At 35.8% G+C, this 18,836-nt stretch overlaps 1 protein-coding gene across 1 annotated transcript in view; it reads right to left on the bottom strand.

Annotated features, from left to right (window-relative positions):
* samd10b (sterile alpha motif domain containing 10b) overlaps nt 1–18,836 on the bottom strand; it is a 65,490-nt gene that overhangs the window by 11,892 nt on the left and 34,762 nt on the right. The window contains exon 4 of the mRNA XM_056449645.1: nt 16,967–17,107. Coding sequence (XP_056305620.1) covers nt 16,967–17,107 — 141 coding nt within the window. The remainder of the gene's footprint in view (nt 1–16,966; nt 17,108–18,836) is intronic.

The raw sequence follows: 18,836 nt of genomic DNA, 5'->3' as shown, positions 1-18,836 counted from the left end.
AGCCGGCTGTCTACTGGAAACACTGCATGATTTTTTTATGCAATCAGATTGTAAGGATTGTAAAAAGTGCTGATTGCAATTTAGAGGTGTGTTTTTTTCCAGTCTGTGCAATCAATGACAGTCTTGTTCAATCTGGCTGGAAAGTACATATAAAAATGAATGTTAAAAAAAAAATAAGAGAATGATGGAGCAAACAATTCAAGTTCTTGAACAATGCACAATCAGAGTAAATACGTTTGAGAAAGGGAACCGGTGGTGAGGTTTGTGCTACAGTGACAAAAAAAAATGAAAGTCAGAATGATTGGGGAATGTGTTAAAAGCCTAGTTCACAATACATGACTTTAAACATCAGCAGATCGATGTGCCTTTTAGACTATGTGACTTGCTTTTGTCTTTAAATCGCTGTGATATTTCACACCACATGAAATGAAATGTTCAGGGCGGAGTTGTCAGAAAGAGCTGAACACTATTGGCTGCTTGTGTGGTGGTGACATCACTGACATACTGTATTTTAAATCTCTCTGAAAGCATTTGGGAGAGTTTGAAAGCATCATCAATCAGCTGATCTGTCATCAAATGGATCGCTCATATATCTGCAAGGTTCTGCAGATGTGGCTTTAAAACGCACTGATGTCTATCAGACCATTCTGACCAATGATGAACATGACGACCATTCAGCTCATGACTTGTATTGTGATTTGTAAGATGTATTCTGTATTCAGTAAATACAGGTCTAAATGGGTCTAAAACACAGGTGTCAAACTCAGTTCCTGGAGGGCCGCAGCTCTGCACAGTTTAGTTTCAACACTAATTAAACACACCTGATCAAACTAATTAAGTTGTTCATGCTTGTTTGAAACCTAGTAAAGCTGCGGTCAAACTGTACTTTTCTCCCCATAGACTTCCATTCATAAGCACGAGAATGTGTCAGACTGGAAACGCAAGCTCGTGCGACAAGTTTTGCAGTTCGCTGCATTGGAAAGTTCAACCTTGGTGAACTCTGACCTGTGAAATCGCATCACGTGACTGCGTGAAACCAATCTTAAATCAAAACATGACCTCTGAAGACAGGAATTTAAAACATGGATCAATCGCTCACTTTTTAAAATGTCTAATCATCTTGTTATCGCCGTACAACACAATTTTGCAAGCTCAAACTATAGTGTGACCGCAGCTTCAGTGTGTTGGAGCAGGGTTGGAACTAAACTGTGCATGGGTGCAGCCCTCCATGAACTGAGTTTAATACCCCTTGTCTAAAATGTTTTGAGACAATTACAGAGGTACACTCTAAATAAAATGTGGACTATTGGACCCAACTATTTGGTTAAAATGTGTCATTTAAATTTAATTGAAATAAATAAAAAACTGTCCATATTGACACAATGTTGCATTACAAAAACCAAGCATTTTAGGAGTGTGCTGTAGTCAAAAACACATTTAATCTAATTGCTTTCATCATTTGTGTTTGATTGTGTTCTGCAAAAGATAGTCTATTAATTTGCATAACAAATCATGATTTTTGTGGTGATGTTTGGATGAAAGTGTTGTTTAGATGTTTAAGGAAAGTGAACAAAACAAAGGAGGCCTAATAACACTTTATACACAGACGAAAATTATGATTGAATTCATTGCAGTCTATATTTGTTTAGCAGGACTCCAAACTGCGAGTATAGTGCTAAATTTTGTCTGTGGTTGTGATGGTGCCAATAATGACCTGCCAAACTGGTAAGTGAGGAGATTGTGTTTTGCATAAGATACACTGCCGAACACACCAAAGAGTAATAAGACAGCACAATCTATTGGAACTGCGTGCTAAAAAGACCATTAATTATATGTGTTGTAAAAAAAAGACAGTACTAGGGCAGCTAGAGCGAATGCATTGACCACATGACCACTAAGCAGCAAGAAATTTTTGAACTGGTTAAAGAGCTCTCAGAATCAAACAACTAATGAATCTACAGTAGTTTAAAGCCAAATTAAACATGATACTGATAAGAAAAAAAACATCTGAAACTTTCTGTAAGAACAATTAGGTTGAACGGCTTTTTGTTCCACAATTCACTATAATTGTAGATTTACAGTGACAGTAGTAACAGAAACCATTGGCAGAAATGTGGTATAATCATTTAGAATTGTATTTTATTAGGCATGTTCATGTGTAATGTAATTTATAATAAATCATAATAGCTTAGAATTTGTGTTAAGTACAAATACAAATTATGAACTAATATGTTTTATTAACAAAAATACTCCTTTAATATATTAATGTTAAAAATATATGAATCCTTAGAATAGTCTACAATCGTCTTTAGATTATTGTTTTTCTTCACAAATGTCATAGAAACCATTGACATAATCTACTGTTTCTATAATTTCATACAGCATTTGTGGTTATCATAATTGGCAAATGTATAAGATTCTAAATAAAACAAATTGACCCCTGATATATAAGGGACTAAGCCAAAGGAAAATGAATGAATGAATGAATGAAAATACATTTACATCTGCATCCCTATTTAGTCATGCTCCTGCTCCCTAAATACTAATAATATCGTAAAAATCAGCCATATGTAGAACTTATAGCACTTGGGCCAACACTGTGAAAACAATAAACAATTAATTAATTTATTTAAAGGGAGCAAACCTTTTGTAACTTGAAATTGTTAAGTAGGTCTTTTTAAAATTATGCACATAGTTAATTTACATAAAAATAACGAGCAACGGGCTTACTCACCTTCTTAAGTAAGGTCAACTAATCATTTTTACAGTGGATGCTCTCAAATGTTAGTCTTTTTTTCATTCACTTGCTTTCCTGCTCATTCACTCACTTTCAGGGATATATCAGGGGTCGCCACAGCAGAATTAACCATCAATTACTCTACCATATGTTTTATGCAGCGGATGCGCTTTCAGCTACAACCCAGTACAGAGAAACACCCATACACTCTCATTCACACATACACTCTCATACACTACAGCCTATTTTGTACCCAGTTCACCTATACAGGCTACTGCCTTTAGACTGTGGGGGAAACCCACATGAACATGCAAACTTAGGAAGATTTCTACGCAAATTTTATAAATCAGACTCCAGAACACATAAATTACAAGCACTTAATTTTGACAGCTTTAAAGGCTTATTTCTCAATACTTGAGATTGAAAGGCTATTTATTCAGATTTCAGGTGATGTATGAATTTTAGTTTCAAAAAATTGACTGGTTTTGTGATCCTGGTTCATATTTGAATACGTTCATATCAGTTGGAAGCAGTCCAAATGGTAAATTCAAAAACAAAAGTGTCATAAACAAAGGCAGAGTTTGGGTGAATGTTTTCTTTAAGTTGAGAAAGAAAGAAAAACGTGGATTGAGAAGCTTGTTTTAGCAGATGTTTGGAGGAGCCTCGGGATGCTCTCCTGATGCAAACAGGCATATGGAGAAGACAAACTGATTATGCTAGTGGATGTCTGAGGGAGTCTGTGTGGATCGCTCTCATTTTAATGAAGCCGAGACTTGCAATGTTGTCTACAGTACATCAACATTTAACAGTTTCATTTATCAAAGTATCACAAAATCTATCTTGTTTAACACTAAATAATATTCATATTCAATTTGATGTCTTTAAAGTATGACTTTTCTAACATCTTCATTTCCTGGGATGAAATAAAATATTAAAGCCTTTTGGGTTTAACAATGCTTCTAAATGGAGCATGAGTGAAGTGCATTACAAAGCATGTTAAAAATTCATAGAAACACCATGCATTAATTTGTATGAACCCTTTTTAGGAAAAACATCTATGCAAGATTAGTGTTTAAATACTCACGAGGAAGCGACTGACATCTTAAAGCTGACTTCAGCTATGTTTCCATCCATAAATGCGAATTAGGTATGCACAAACAGGAATATCCCATAAAACATTTGCAAAAAACATAGTTTCTATCCAATGAGCCAATGAGAACAAAATCATCACTTGCTGATGAACTGGTGCCAAATGGATCTTGTTCTAGAAGGAGAAGCTACTGATGGCCTTTTTTCTTATTAAATACATTACTTGACTAAACAACGAACCACTTTGATGACAGACTTTGGTTCAGTGATTTTTAAAATTACCAAAACAACATTTCAAAAGTTTTACAATGTGATTTTTCTGCTGATTTGTCTATTAATGCCATCCTTTTGCCTGCAATATCAAAACATTTGTGCTGCCACAAACAGGGAAAATTCATTAGCATGATAGCGCTCTTTCTCATACTACAGCCCCCAGATCAAAGTTCCTGAAAGCAAAGTAGGTCAAGGTGCTCCAGGATTGGCCAAAGCAGTCACCAGACATGAACATTAATGAGCATGTCTGGGGTAAAATGAAGGAGGAGGCATTGCATATAAATCCAAAGAATCTTGATGTACTCTGGGAGTCCTGCAAGAACGCTTTCTTTGCCATTCCAGATGTCTTTATTAATAAGTTATTAGAGTCATTGCAGAGATGTATGGATGCAGTTTTCCAAGCTCATGGGAACTCATTTCCACTGCACCATGACTTTATATTTTATACTGTACATTATTTAAGTGACAAGACTTTAGTCTAAGCAAAGTCAGACCTTACTGCCCTAATTAAAGAATTACAAATCAAGGCATGATCATATTTTATTTTGGTAAAATAAGCGTAATCTAGAGGCCTTTGCCTTTCATATAAGCCACTTCTGATGCCAAATGATCAAGTTATTGTTTGATCAGAAGTCAAGTTGATCAGATGACCAGAAGTCAAGTTATTATTTATTGTTCCTAAAACTTGGATAGGCTACAAGACTTTCATCAGGTGGTGTACATGTTTTTATGCAATATTCCAAAAATGTGCATAAAATAGGTGGATGGAAACATAGCTACTCTGTAAAAAAATATCTGAAGAGTTCAAATACAAAAACCTCGGAGTACCATCTGTATTTTTCTTCTACAATGAGCATTTTTCTCAGCCTCTTATGTTTAATTTAGATTATTTCTTGGTAAAAGCAATGAAAATAAGCTATTCTTTGCAGCTAAATTGAAATGACTGAATAAAGACAGGAGCCTGAGAAAAATGCTAATATTAGAAGAAAATTTCAGATGGCACTTGGAGTTTTTTTGCATCTGAACTCTTCATCTGTTAATTAACAGTTTGCATGTTTAGTTTTTCTGCAATTTATGGTTGTGCATTGCAATTGGGACCTTGATTTCAGCTTGGTCGACTTTTGATGTTAAAAATTAAACTCTACAGCTTAACAAAATGACTTTAATTGACATTTTAATAGTTTGAAATAATGTAATGTATAAGAAATAATATTTACACAAATAAGTCCAGACCAATTTAAAACTATTAAAATGTTAACAAAATTCACTTTTCCGAACCTTTTTTACAAGGTTAAAAGTTGTTGGACGGAAGATCAAGGTCCTATAATGCAATTCAAAAACACAAAAAAATAAATAAATAAATCACAAAATATGGAAAACTGCGAATTTACGGACATTTCTTTTTAAGGTATTGTACTGAAAAGATTGCAAAAAAGGATTGCCATGCAACTGGCTTGTTTTATTAATTGAAAAAAAGAAATGGGGCATTGTTTGCTACAATAAAGCAGTGGATTTTTCTATTCTGTTGGTATGAGATGTTTAAAGGCTATTACAGTTGGGTGGTAATTTGGAGAAGAGGTAATAAGGTTGGGTGTTTCAATAGAAACAGCAATTATAGCATTGGGAGAATCTGCCTCGCTCTCAGCTAAATTGCTTCGGTGTGAAGAAGAAGGCAGGAGGATTCGGCGAGGGATGAAGAGGGCAGAATTACTTAGCCTGACTCTGAAACCAAAAGAACAAAGCAATTTAGAAGAGTACAGAGGCAACATTTCACAGGATAAATACCAGATAGCAATTGGACTGAAAGGTCAATTTACTCCCCTGAATCACTCATGTGAATGTTATGAGCTTTAATAGAGAGCGGTAAAAGAGCACAAGTCCAATCCAGAAGTACTCTGATGAGATTCAAGCCGAACGTTAATAGACAATGTCAAGTTATTTGACAGGGGACAGAAAGCTATTACCCTTACTGATATAGATCATACCACAGTACATTGATATATAGGCTACTTTGTGCTTTAATGAATGATACTTTATTTGTCGGTGCACTGGTCTGCTACAGATGGCTTTGAGTTGTTTAAGACATAAAAAGAGATGGGGTGATTTGGGGAAATGGTGCTTAGTTGTGGTCAGATGAGCTGCCCTGCAGTTGAATCTCATCATGTAAAGGGGACCTATTATACCCCTTTTTTTTACAAGATGTAAAATAAGTCTCTGATGTCCCCAGTGTATGAAGTTTCAGCTCACAATACAGCACAAAAAACTCTTTATTTATAACTCTTTGAAACTGCCCCTTTTAGGCTTTGAATAAATTGTGCCCTTTTAGTGACTGTCACTTTAAATTTAAATGAGATTGTGGGGGAGCTACAAACGCCTATGTATCAGCAGAGTGGCAGATTCAAAACAGGACTAATGTAGTCTCTGTGAAAAAACTGAACATGTCAAAAGAATCTCAGAATAGAGGTCTGCATTGGGACTGTTTCTATAGTCCTGCTCCCGCCAGGTTTAATTCCACACCTAATTCAACTGCGCGTCTAGCACCGCCTTTTAGAAAGTTGCAGTCAATGTCATTCTAGCTCGAAGAAATGTCTACAGTAAAGCAGTAGGGGTCGTTCACATATTATACAAGAAGCACATTTCTCACAAAACAGATGCTTTATACACACAAATACTTGTGTATAAATGTTCATTACTAACCTTTCTATGAACATGATTTGATTATAACTGCAGATCAATGATAGTGTAAAATCAACATCTGCAACATCTGCAATTATATAAAATAAATAAATAAATGCAGCAAATATAAACACATACAGACCCTTACAGTCTCCGATATGTCACCAATTACAGAAAAACTACGTACAGCAATTTGGGTTCAAAAACAACACGTAACATATAGCCCACAGTCAGTGCAAACCTCTCATCTACATCTTTAACCTTTTCCAGCACATGTAACCTCTTAGTCCAAAAGGTGATGATAATAGTTAAACATGGCAGTTTTTTCATCTTTTAGGTTGCTGAAAGGATAATTTTCTCCTTTGTTTTTTGGGCTTCACTCTCGCGTTTGTTGAATTCTGAAAGGATCGGATGTCAAAAGCACTTCAATAATCACACACACATTATTATCTTCAGCAAGAAGTTTGGTATGTGCGGCGAGTGCACGCTAGCTTTCTGGAGAAAGCAAAACCACTTTTAGACGGCCTCGTAACAGGACACGGCAGATTCTGCTCTTCATCTTGTCTTTGTGGCTGTTCATCAAGATGAAAACAAGGTTTGTTTGAGCTTGGGTCAACCATGGCTCATTATTATATGTATATATTATTACGATGTAATGTTTCGGCTGTGTATTTAAAAAAGGCGCTTCCTTTGTTTTCATTTTCCTGGCTTTTGTACGTGCTAGTGACGTAACCCAATAGCATTCAGCTGCGTGTCTCGCACCGCCTTTTGGTATCCTTTTGTTGTGCTAGGTACCCCTTTGGAAAGAGTACCCAAACACTCATAATGGCAAAAACAAACGCACTTCCGCATCGTAGAATAAGGTTAATAGGTTTATAGTGATCTTGAAAACACTGATCAGCATGTTCAGGTGTGTTTGATTAGTGTTGGGGCAAAGACCTAACAGATGTTGTTAAAGGAACTCTTTGGAATGTAATACAAATACATCATTTGTTGCCTTGGTAACGGAAGTATAATTTAAACAGTTAAGTGTAATTTTTTTAGATCAGTTCTGTTTCTGTAACTAAGATTTACTTAGTTGAATAACAAATAATAAGTCAACAAAAAAGCATGTTTCCAGACAACAGAGTGGCAACATTACTTCATATTTCACAAAGTTTTACGTACAGACAACAACACTGCACTGCAAAAAAAGTGTGTGATTTTAACAGTAAACGTCTGTTCAATCTACAGTGAAAATCTGTTAAATGATTAACAGCTTTTTTTAAAACAAAATACGGAAAATAGCTGTAATAGATCTATCTTTTGTTTTCGAGAAAGTAGGCAGTGTCTGAAATCTCACCATACACTCTCATTCACTAGTCCCTAAATTTAGTTTTAAAATTAGTTTAGTCCACTAGGCAGAGTAAATGACCACAAATGAGTGAATTCAGACACTGATGAACACCTGCTGTTAACAAGCAAAATCACTGGAGGAAAGAATAAGAAATAAAACTAGAGACACTTCACCACACCAAACCAACTGAATTAAGACAAAAGATTAAACAACTCCATTAAATAACAGCATTAGCAGCTTCACTTATTACAGTTTGACTTAATTTCTGTCACATCTGCAAAGAATATATCATAATTAACAGAATTTTATATTTTTATTAAAATTGTTTCATTTGATCTCACCATCATGCAGATGAGAGGCCGCTGTAGTTGAGCTCTTGAACCTTTACCTTTCCATCTTAATGTTTCTCTGGCTGTTATAACTGAGTTTCTGAAACTCATCAGTTATAGCAAGAAAGGCAATAAGAAACTATACTGTATGAACTTAATTGTAACAGATATCGGTTGTTGTATTTTATAAGCTAGTTCATAAAAAATAATTAATGCTGTTTGGGACAATGCTACAGCTTTTCATGCACAAAACCTTGAGAGCAAAAGCAACACATTTAAGACACACAGACATCAAGAATCAGGATATGACCCTCAACCATGGTTGCTAAAAAAAGCATAGTACAAAACTCCCAGCATGGATTGCAGCATGAATAAATTTTACAGCTTTATGTTTGTTCAATTTTTTTCTTTTGCCTTTATTTTTTTTTTGTTCATGGGGTGTAATATTTCAGTAGATTGTCACCATTGTTGAGAATCAAAGACTAATTGTTTATGTCTGTGTATTTTTGAGTCATAGTTTAAGTCAAAGTGCCATAGTTCAAACATTCTCATTGTGAATAGTGTATTTAGACCTGTTGAACAATTATTGACTGCTGAAGCTTCAGTGGTTTCATTTATGTACTTTATTAATTTCTCACACATAACTAACAAGACATTCATCAAGTACACAAGCAGGTCATGGTGGTTTTGATGTCAAAGCTGATCTCATCAGACTTATTTTTAGATTTTCTTTTGGCTTTTCATGCTACACAAATAGTGTGATTAACACAATTAATTATAGCAACCAAAATAAAACCAGTTTTAAAATGAGGAGTTGAAGAGCCCAAATAAAGCAGACTCTGTCCTCCATCATGGTGACTTCAAATGAGCAACAAAAATTTCAAAATTTTAAGAGCTTTTGTTCACATGACAGAAATAAAGTCAAAGGTCAGTAATAAGTGAAGCTCTTGATGTTTGTGGAGTTGTTTAATGAGCCTCTGGTGAGATCTTGAGAAATAAAAGTTTTATTGAGTAACTATTTGTATTTTGTTTTTTATTTTGAGTTTTATTTTCAATTGATTTCATCTTTGATTTTGGCTGTAATTTGTGTTATTTGGTCTTCAGTGATTCTGCTGTTAACAGTTGTTCATCAATAATTCTCAATCCTCCTTAAATTAGACACTTAATTATCTCATTAACTTCATCACCGCTTGAGCGTTCAACCCTCTGTAGTGAGGACACTAGTGAGGATTTTGCGCTGGGATTTAAGGGGTTAAATGTGTTTGATAAAAAATACATACTGTGGAATGTAAGTTTAACAGAAATAATCTGTAAATTAAATTTACGAATGTGAAATGTTGAAAACAGTAGATTACTGGCAACTGGTATTTTTCCGTAAAATCAAGAAAAAAAACAGCAAAATACTGTAAAATGTTTTTTGTGTCACCATTGTGAAGGATAGTAGCATCTGTGTGCAAGTCCAAGATGAAGTAAGAATATCTGATGTTATGCTGCATCTTCTTTTGTTTAAATGTAATTGTGTAGTTACAAATGCAGAGAAGATTTGTTTGTACTAACTGCGGTCACACATGAACACATAAATGCATTTAATGACTTTACATTTTCAACAAAGCAACATTTTTGTGAACTGAACATTGTATCAGTTAATGAAATATGGTTATTTTTCGTAAATTTAAACAGGTCTATAAAACTTTCGTATTTTTTTTGCAGAAAATCCTGGCAGCTGCTGTTATTTTTCCGTAAATTTAACAGTTTAACATTTTTACAGTGTCAAAACAACATGAATCTGTGAAAACAACTAAAAACACTGTATTATAATTTGTACTGAACAATTTGTACTGTCAAAACATCAAAGCATTAATGTTGACGTAAGGCTCTGGTTTTAATGCTGTATTGAACTTTGAGTCTAACGTTTTGCTTGTTTATTTGTATATCACCACATACAATACAGACTATGTCAAAGCAGCTGTACTGAAATAAATGAGCAAAACATTAGACTCAAAGTTCAATACTGCATTAATACCAGAGTCTTACATCAACATTAACGAGAACGCAGATCAAGACCTTCTATGGTCAGACTGGTTGTTTCATTTTCCACCCAATCAATATTTCATATTCTCATTCACGCCATCTGAATCAAATATGACAGGCAGCTATGGATGGCCTCTCTGTAGATGTCCACTGAAAAACCCTGCCGGCTGAGAGACGCATCTAAGAATAACCCCAGATAAAGCTGCGTCCTCCAGCCAAACAGCCCAGAAAGCAGACGTAACTCGCTCTGACAGGTGACGTCCACTATCAGAAACAAACTAATCAGCACTGACGGCACTTTCATTTGACCGTCCTCTTCTCTCCAACACCCTTCACCTGTTGGAGCCCTCACCCGAGTCCTCTGCTTGAACCTCAGGTGAGATTTTTTTTTTTCCCACTGGGTGGCTCAATTAGATTCCCTTATCATAGCACGGAGGCCAGGACTTGGTGAACTGTTAAATTAAATTTGCCCCTAAGCTGTAGTAGAATTCCCTGACACAGCGTTTAAGTGGTCTCTAATTCCCTTGGCTTGTTAATGTGGGCTGTGCTGGGGTTTGACACTTGCTGAGACGGGTGTTCTGAGGACGGGTGTTCCGGGATGTCCTTGGAAAGTTTGAAAGTTTTCTTCCAAAAAGACTTTTATCTCATAGGACTTAACCTGACTTGCAGGAATAAAATCTGGAAATATGCGATGACCATTATTAGGCAAAAAATACTTTTAATATCTAAAAATGTTTAAAATCAAGAAGCTTATACTAGATAATTAAAATATTGTTTTGTTACAAAAATAATAAGTAAAAAATTTTTGTTGTTTTTCCGCCAAAGGGTCAAGTAAAATAATCTTTTCTTTGGTTTGAAATAAGATTATTTTACTTTCCCCACTGTCAGATTATTTAGCTTGTTTTAAGGAAAACCTAATTATTTTATTTTATTTTACTTAATTTAATTTTTTTATTAGAAATTAATTATGAATGTCCTAGCAGAAAAGTTCTAATAGTATAACTATTATACGTGTACTTTAAAATATTGGACAAATATTACTTTATTGACAAGAAGAAAAGCTCAGTTTTTATTATTGCATGTATTATTGCTTATATATTTATTGCCAATTACTATACTTATTAGATATTACATATTACTCATGTTAATCATTCATTCATTTTCCTTCGGCTTAGTCTCTATTTCAGAGAATGCCAGGCCCGGTTCTTGCCAACGACAGAAGGGTAGACTGACAGAAATCCTTTTGGGGGTAGGGTTAGGAGAGAGTTAAGAGTGTGTAAAAGTGTAAAATTCAAGTAATTAAATGAATGCATATTCTATTAAGTCAATATAAGCACAAATATGGTTTTAATGAAAGTTCATTTCCAATTCAGTCAACATTCAGAATGGATAATGACTGGACTAGTAAGTCCACAAATTCAAGCAATATTATAATCTTTTTGAAGATAGAATGAAGCTTGTGTAAAAATTCATATTCAGGTAATATTTTGATGAGAGAAACTGGAGAGAAACTGAGTATCCCTGTGTCCACAGTGTGAGTCTTCTGTGTGAGAATAAACATTTACAGATTGTGTGTGGCAGTATATCTGCTTTAAATAATGTTCAATATGCAAGAGAGAACCCCCCCCACTGCCCATTTATTTATCATATTGGTCACACTTTACTTTGATGGTCCGATTGTTGAATTTAAGTTACATTGCATCTACATGCCAACTAATTCCCATTAGATTATAAGTAGACTGTTAGGTTGGGGTTAGGGTTAGTGTAAGTTGACATGCACTTGCAAAGTTTCTTATAGTCAGTTAAATGTCTGTGGAAGGAGCAGTATCAACAGATATTAAGCAGACAGTCTACTAAAACTCAAATGGACCATCAAAATAAAGCGTTACCATAATATTTATTATAAATAAATAAATAAAAAATATATTTTTTATTTAAAATAAATAAAAGTAGTATTACTGTTGTTATTATCATTATTATACAATTAATATTCTAAATAAATAACAGAAATTTGTCCTAAATGTAACTGGAACACAAAGACACACCTGGAGTGATATGCTAAGATCATTTAAGAAATCTTTTGCAGGAATATTAACTTAATTTGACAATTCTATAAGATTTTTTTTTTAAGAATTATTTGTTGTCTTTTAGACTGGACCCATGAAGACCTTTTTTAGGCCTAATAAGTAAAGTCTTACCTCCCTGGTATCATGTTTAGTTAAAATAATATCATCATGGGATTGTTTAATTTTTAGTTTTGCAAAAATCACTGTGCGGACACTTCTGCATGAAATGCCGCTACACAGGTTTCACAATGCATTAGCACTGCGTATTTTTTTGACGTGCATGTTAACAACCGGATTCACACCGGCAGCGGAGCAGCAAATCAGAGTCAAGCTCGAGTGGTGCGTGAGATGCGTATGAATGGTTTTCTGTGTGCATGCATTCATTAAACTAAATTGATTTCACCAGCATCGGTTGTAAATATAAAAAAACGTCTTTTTTTCTGGAATTTGCCCTCCTAATAAATACACTGACATATAATGTAAATCGTTTCTCAAAGCTTTTACTGGTGCACAGCCAATTTTTTACAGGGGCATGTGTGTTTAAAGACACAAAGTAATTATGCATTGCAATTGAAAGCAAATATTTCTAGATTTTATGAATTGCGTGACTAGCTGTAACAGACTGTGCCGCACTAACAGCCAATCAAACTGTTTGGTGTTCCGTTATGATTGGTCAGGGCTTTCAATGCCTTTTTCCTTTTTTCAACACAGAGCCTGCTTAATCGTACAAAAGAAAATAATAAAAACTTATTATATTGCTGTCTTTTTGATTGGGTGGGCAAGACAGACGTTTGGGTGGGTTTAGCCCACCCCTGCGCATGCCTAAAGCTGGCCCTGGAGGTTGCCACAACGCAATGAACAATCAACTATTCCGACATATGTTTTATGCAGCGGATGCCCTTCCAGCCGCAAAACTAAGAAACACCCATACACGCATTTACACTCACACTCATACACTACGACCAATTTCGTTTTTTCAATTTACCTGTACTCCTGGAGCACCAGGAGGAAACTCACATGAACACAGGGAGAACATGCAAACTCCACACAGAAATACCAACTGACCCAGCCGGGACTTAAACCAGCAACCTGGTTGTAATGAAGCAACAGTGCCAACCACTAAGCCACCATGCCAACCATTACACATTATATTATATTACATTAAATTAAATCATTTAAAAATCTGTTACAAATTTATACTTAAAATTTTACCCAATATTTCTGAGTTACGAGATAATTATGATATATTTTTTTTACCCAAGTTACACGCTACATACCCCAGGGGCCTCATGTATCAACGCGTACGCCAGATTTCAAGCTCACGTTTGGATTTAGTAATGATGAAATGATTGTGAGAATGTGCGTTGGTTCACGCCAACTTCATGTCTGGCGTACGTGCATTTCTTGTGTGTGCTTTTTCCATTGGCGACTCCTAGAGGCAATTGGGTTAAATTGCACACTACAAAGTATCTTTGAGCTGTGCAATGGCAGCTGTATGGGATGGGATCCTCCCCATGTCTAGCAGATTTATAGGGTTTTCATGCCATGCAGTTAACCAGCCAAACTTTAAAGCGCAATTTGCAGCGATCGCCGGGATTCCCAATGTAATCGGAGCGATCGACTGCATGCACATTGCAATAAAGGGGCCATCTGAAGATGAATTTGGATGAATCAGAAACATTTCCATTTAATAAATGTGCAAATAATATGTGATGCTCAAATGCGCTTAACATAATACACACACTTATTAATGATTCCTACTTGTCTTCCTCGCGATGAAGAGAAGGCCAAATCTGATATGTAGTGGGGAAAAAAAAAGAGTTCATCATGGGTTCATGAGTCCATGATCGAGCGTGTCAAAACATGTTGGCATGCGCTTTACGAGCTACGCCAATCACGCCGCTATGGATGCTTCAAAATTTTACACCTTTACATCAGACCATTTCTTTTTTAATTCACTCACAGTGCGATGATCAGACCCAACTGTGTTAACCGTGTCAACTTAACTCTCCCACTCCCATTTTTTTCTTTTGTAATTAATTGTGGAGGACAAACTTGCATATAACACCTCCAATTCACATTCTGTTCAAAGTTTCTCTTTTTGCTTGCTTTTCCCATTGCTTTTTCATTTGGTTTTGCCAAAGTAGAGTCATAACCATATTTATTAGGGGGAGGAGGCAGGGAGGGGTTTTGCAGTCATGCACGTGCGCTCAGTTTCATGTTAATTCGGATGTACAAAGAGAATATGCGTGGGATTCCACGTACGCAGTGTTTCATACATCTGATTTTTTTATTGCGTACGCCCATTTACAGCTTTGTGCGTACGCAATGTTTTAGTATGAGTTCAACGCAAATTTTCGTACATGAGGCCCCGGGTGTATGAATAATTTTGGGCTTGACTGTAAATTAATATTTGCTTTAATCTTAATAGTATGTACTATATAACTTTGTATATTGCATTATAATGTCACGGTTATTAGCTAGAGTCCCCACTAGACTCACTAGAGGGCACTCTAGTTATATGTACACTCCACCAGCAATTCACCCGGACTACACACTAATCAGGCGACGCAGTGGCGCAGTAGGCAGTGCTGTCAGCAAGAAGGGCGCTGGTTCGAGCCTCGGCTGGGTCAGTTGCCGTTTCTGTGTGGAGTTGGCATGTTCTCCCTGCATTCGCGTAGGTTTCCTCCAGGTGCTCCGGTTTCCCCCACAGTCCAAAAACATGTGGTACAGGTGAATTGGCTAGGCTAAATTGTCCATAGTGTATGAGTGTGAATGAGTGTGTATAGAAGTTTCCCAGAGATGGGTTGCAGAAGAAATCCATTTCTCTATATTTTTCTTGATCCAACAGTCACAAATGTTGATATACAGCTCTCCATATGACATCGCGAGGTGTGAGCCTCAAAGTAATAAGAAGCTATTCAAAGAGAGACACAAATAGGGACTGACATGCATGCAGTGTCACCATCGACTTGTGTTTCAATGTGAATGAGTTGAAAACATCTATTTTTTTTTATTAAATTGCAAAAACTTGAGGCACCCAAAAGAGGAGAGAGCCCTGAGCTCAAGGGATCCTCGAGCCCGGGGCTTCCTCCCATTTGCAGAGCGAGAGGGGAGCCTGAGCTTGGTGGATCTCAGAACTCCCCGTCTGCAGTAGCTAAGGGAACACGTGAGGAAAAAACACGTGGGGCTAACAGTGCTAACCACTGGGCCTCCGTGCCGCCCAATCTATAGTGAAGGAGGAGAATGGGGAGGAAGGGGGGTTTCTTCCAAACGAAGATAAAGTGGACTGAAAACTGTGGTTATTTATAGTAGCTTATGGCTCATATGATTGGATGATCCTGATTAGCTTAATACGTGATAAATCATAAGCATGTGATCCTCAAAATTAGTTTATGAATAAACCCCACTAGATAACATTAAAATTAACATAAAGTAGTTTTATTATTTGTAGATTTTTTTCACAGCTCATTTATAAAATGCTAATCTAGTACTTGCAAAAGAATAATTGAAAATTATTTTACCAATCTGTTTTTTGTTTTGTTAGATTGTTTTAGTTCACATGCATTTTGTGTGCTGATTACTGCTAATGACACAGTGCATTGTCGCCCAAATCTTTACTCCATCAAATGTCATCCAGTTTTTATGTCATCATGTTTTATTTTGAAAAAGATTACCCTCCAACCTGGATATCCATAGAGGCCCACTCAATTCCAGTGCCTTCGAATATATATTTGTATTCAGCAGACACTAAAAAGTTGTCAAATAAACTAAACTAGTAAAAACTTACTAAAAATAGATTCATCAGAAATACTATAGCAGTTTGGTTTGAGGCTCTCAATCATTTTGGTCAATTACCACAACTCTCGGGCCTCTCAAAATTTTTGTCTTGTAAATTTTTTGTCCTGAAGAGCCGATCCAGGTTTTATCATGTTTCTTCATATTTAAAATGTGTGTGTATTAATCATTTTCTCATCTTTTATGAATTTGAAATTATGTTTAGATTTTTGTTTTAATTGGTATACATTTACATTTATTCATTTAGCAGAAGCTTTTATCCAAAGCATCTTCCAAGTGAGCATTTTAAATCAGAGAGTAGCAGTATACGCCAACTGACCCAGCCGGGGCTTAAACCAGCGATCTTCTTGCTGTGAGGCGATCGTTTTATCCACTGCACCATCGTGACACCCAGTCTAAGACTTATTTATGTATATTATTTTTATTTAATTAATTGTTTTTTTTATTTTGAAAGAGAGGAGAGAGTATGACCAACAGATGGTTTGTCAAACCAACTACCCATGTGGAGCACACTCATCATTGCACAATGTTTTCAAAAAGTATGGAGTACATAAAAGAAGATGTCTGGTAGATATGATAGAAAGGCACCATCTATAAATGAAAATAACGATTATTATAATTGTTCTCTCACCTCTGCTGAGCAGCTGTAGGTTGCGCACCTCCTCTCTGACCTGCAGCTGAAGGACCTGCTGCAGCACCTCCTGTCTCAGTGTCTCCTGGATGATCCCCATCCTTGCCAGCTTCTCTCCATTCAACCGCAGCAGCGCTCGACCTGCCAGAAGAGAAACCACGGGTCAAAAAGTCAATGCCAGCTTCGCAAAGTATAGCAGGATGGGCAGAAAGGATTACATCTGGAGAATATTTGATCAGTAGCTTGGAATTGGTTTACATTTGTTTAAATCCTCCCTGAATCCATCAAATTAATGTCACAAGTCTTGCCAACAGAACAAGCCAACCCAACCAAAGTCTTTCAGATGTCCTGCAGCTTGCTGAATATAAATGCAGAGATGTTATAGGACCTTGCATTCTTATGCCGGACAACTTTAGCTTTGCTACTTCTAAAGGTATGCTTAGCATTCACACAGTCACTTCTAAGACTAAAAAACAAAAACATGGCAACAATGGGAAAAGAATATGACAAAAAGAGAGCTTTCTGACATATTTTGACATACTTTTCAAGCATAAAACACTGTTAAGTTTAAAAAAATGACCCAAGGTTTAGATGTAAAATATCATGCCTTAAGTGCATTACAAGTCAGAATTAAGAAAAACAGTAAAAACAATAACACTAATTTATTAAACAAATATATAGACATATAAATACAACACAAATAGTTGTGTACAAATGATGGGAATATAAAATACCATTTCTTTTTATTATTATATACAGTACATTCCAAACATTTGTGTGTGGACTGAGCTATTTGCACACATATTTGTACAGTGTGCATTATATTAGATTCCTCATCAGCACAATATTCAAGTAGTCATGTTTTAAATTTGATTGTTCACTGTTTTACCATCATAAAATATTTGTATTTACAATTTTTTTTTTGTATTTCACATTTTTGAAACAGTATTAATAAAAACTATTACATTATAGGAACTTATTAAAAGGTTTTATTTTCTCTCAAAAGTTCATTAAGTATGTCAGACCTGCTCTGAGGATGTGGTGCTTCAGTGTGTCTGTGTGTATGCTGTAGTAAATTACCATGGCATTTATTCCTAATTGAGTAATTCAAGTACCAAGAATGGACCCCAGGCCACACGATTAGCCAAAGCTCATCTCAAACAGCTTTTCCATAAGCAAAACATACTGTCGCTAATATGTCATACTATGGTACTTATTGAATACATTTTTCCACCTAAAGTATTGCAGTCACAAAATAAAATAAAATAAAATAAAATAAAAATTAATTAACCTCAGATTAATAAAGTAACTAAGCCGTGAGGGAGTAAGTCGCTGGTTCGAGCCTCGGCTGGGTCAGTTGTCATTTCTGTGTGAAGTTTGCATGTTCTCCCCGTGTTGGTGTGGGTTTCCTTCAGATGCTCTGGTTTCCGCCACAGTCCAAAGACATGCGCTATAGGTGAATTGAATAAGCTAAATTGCCCTTAGTGTATGAGTGTGAGTGACTGTGTATGGATGTTTCCCAGAGATGGGTTGCGGCTGGAAGGGCATCCGTTGCATAAAAACATGCTGGATAAGTTGGCGGTTCATTCCGCTGTGGCGACCCCAGATTAAGCGAAAAGAAAATGAATTAAATTAAATTAAATTAACATCCTGAATTAAAAGTTTTCCAAAAACACAAATAAAATTAGTTTTTCCAAAAATAAATGTTTTTGTGTCCTCTTGGTTTTTTCTTTCACTATATATTTTCCACATTTTGCACTTTGCATTTCCAAATTTCATTTAAATAATTTCTGGCTTTAGTGTCATAATTGGTCCACTGATTGAGATTGACAGATGCTCTAGCCAATCAGAGGAAGGAGGAGTTGACATC

The sequence above is a fragment of the Danio aesculapii genome, chromosome 23 (assembly GCF_903798145.1).
Source record: "Danio aesculapii chromosome 23, fDanAes4.1, whole genome shotgun sequence".
Lineage (NCBI taxonomy): Eukaryota > Metazoa > Chordata > Actinopteri > Cypriniformes > Danionidae > Danio > Danio aesculapii.
This window is presented reverse-complemented; position numbering and strand designations above follow the sequence as displayed.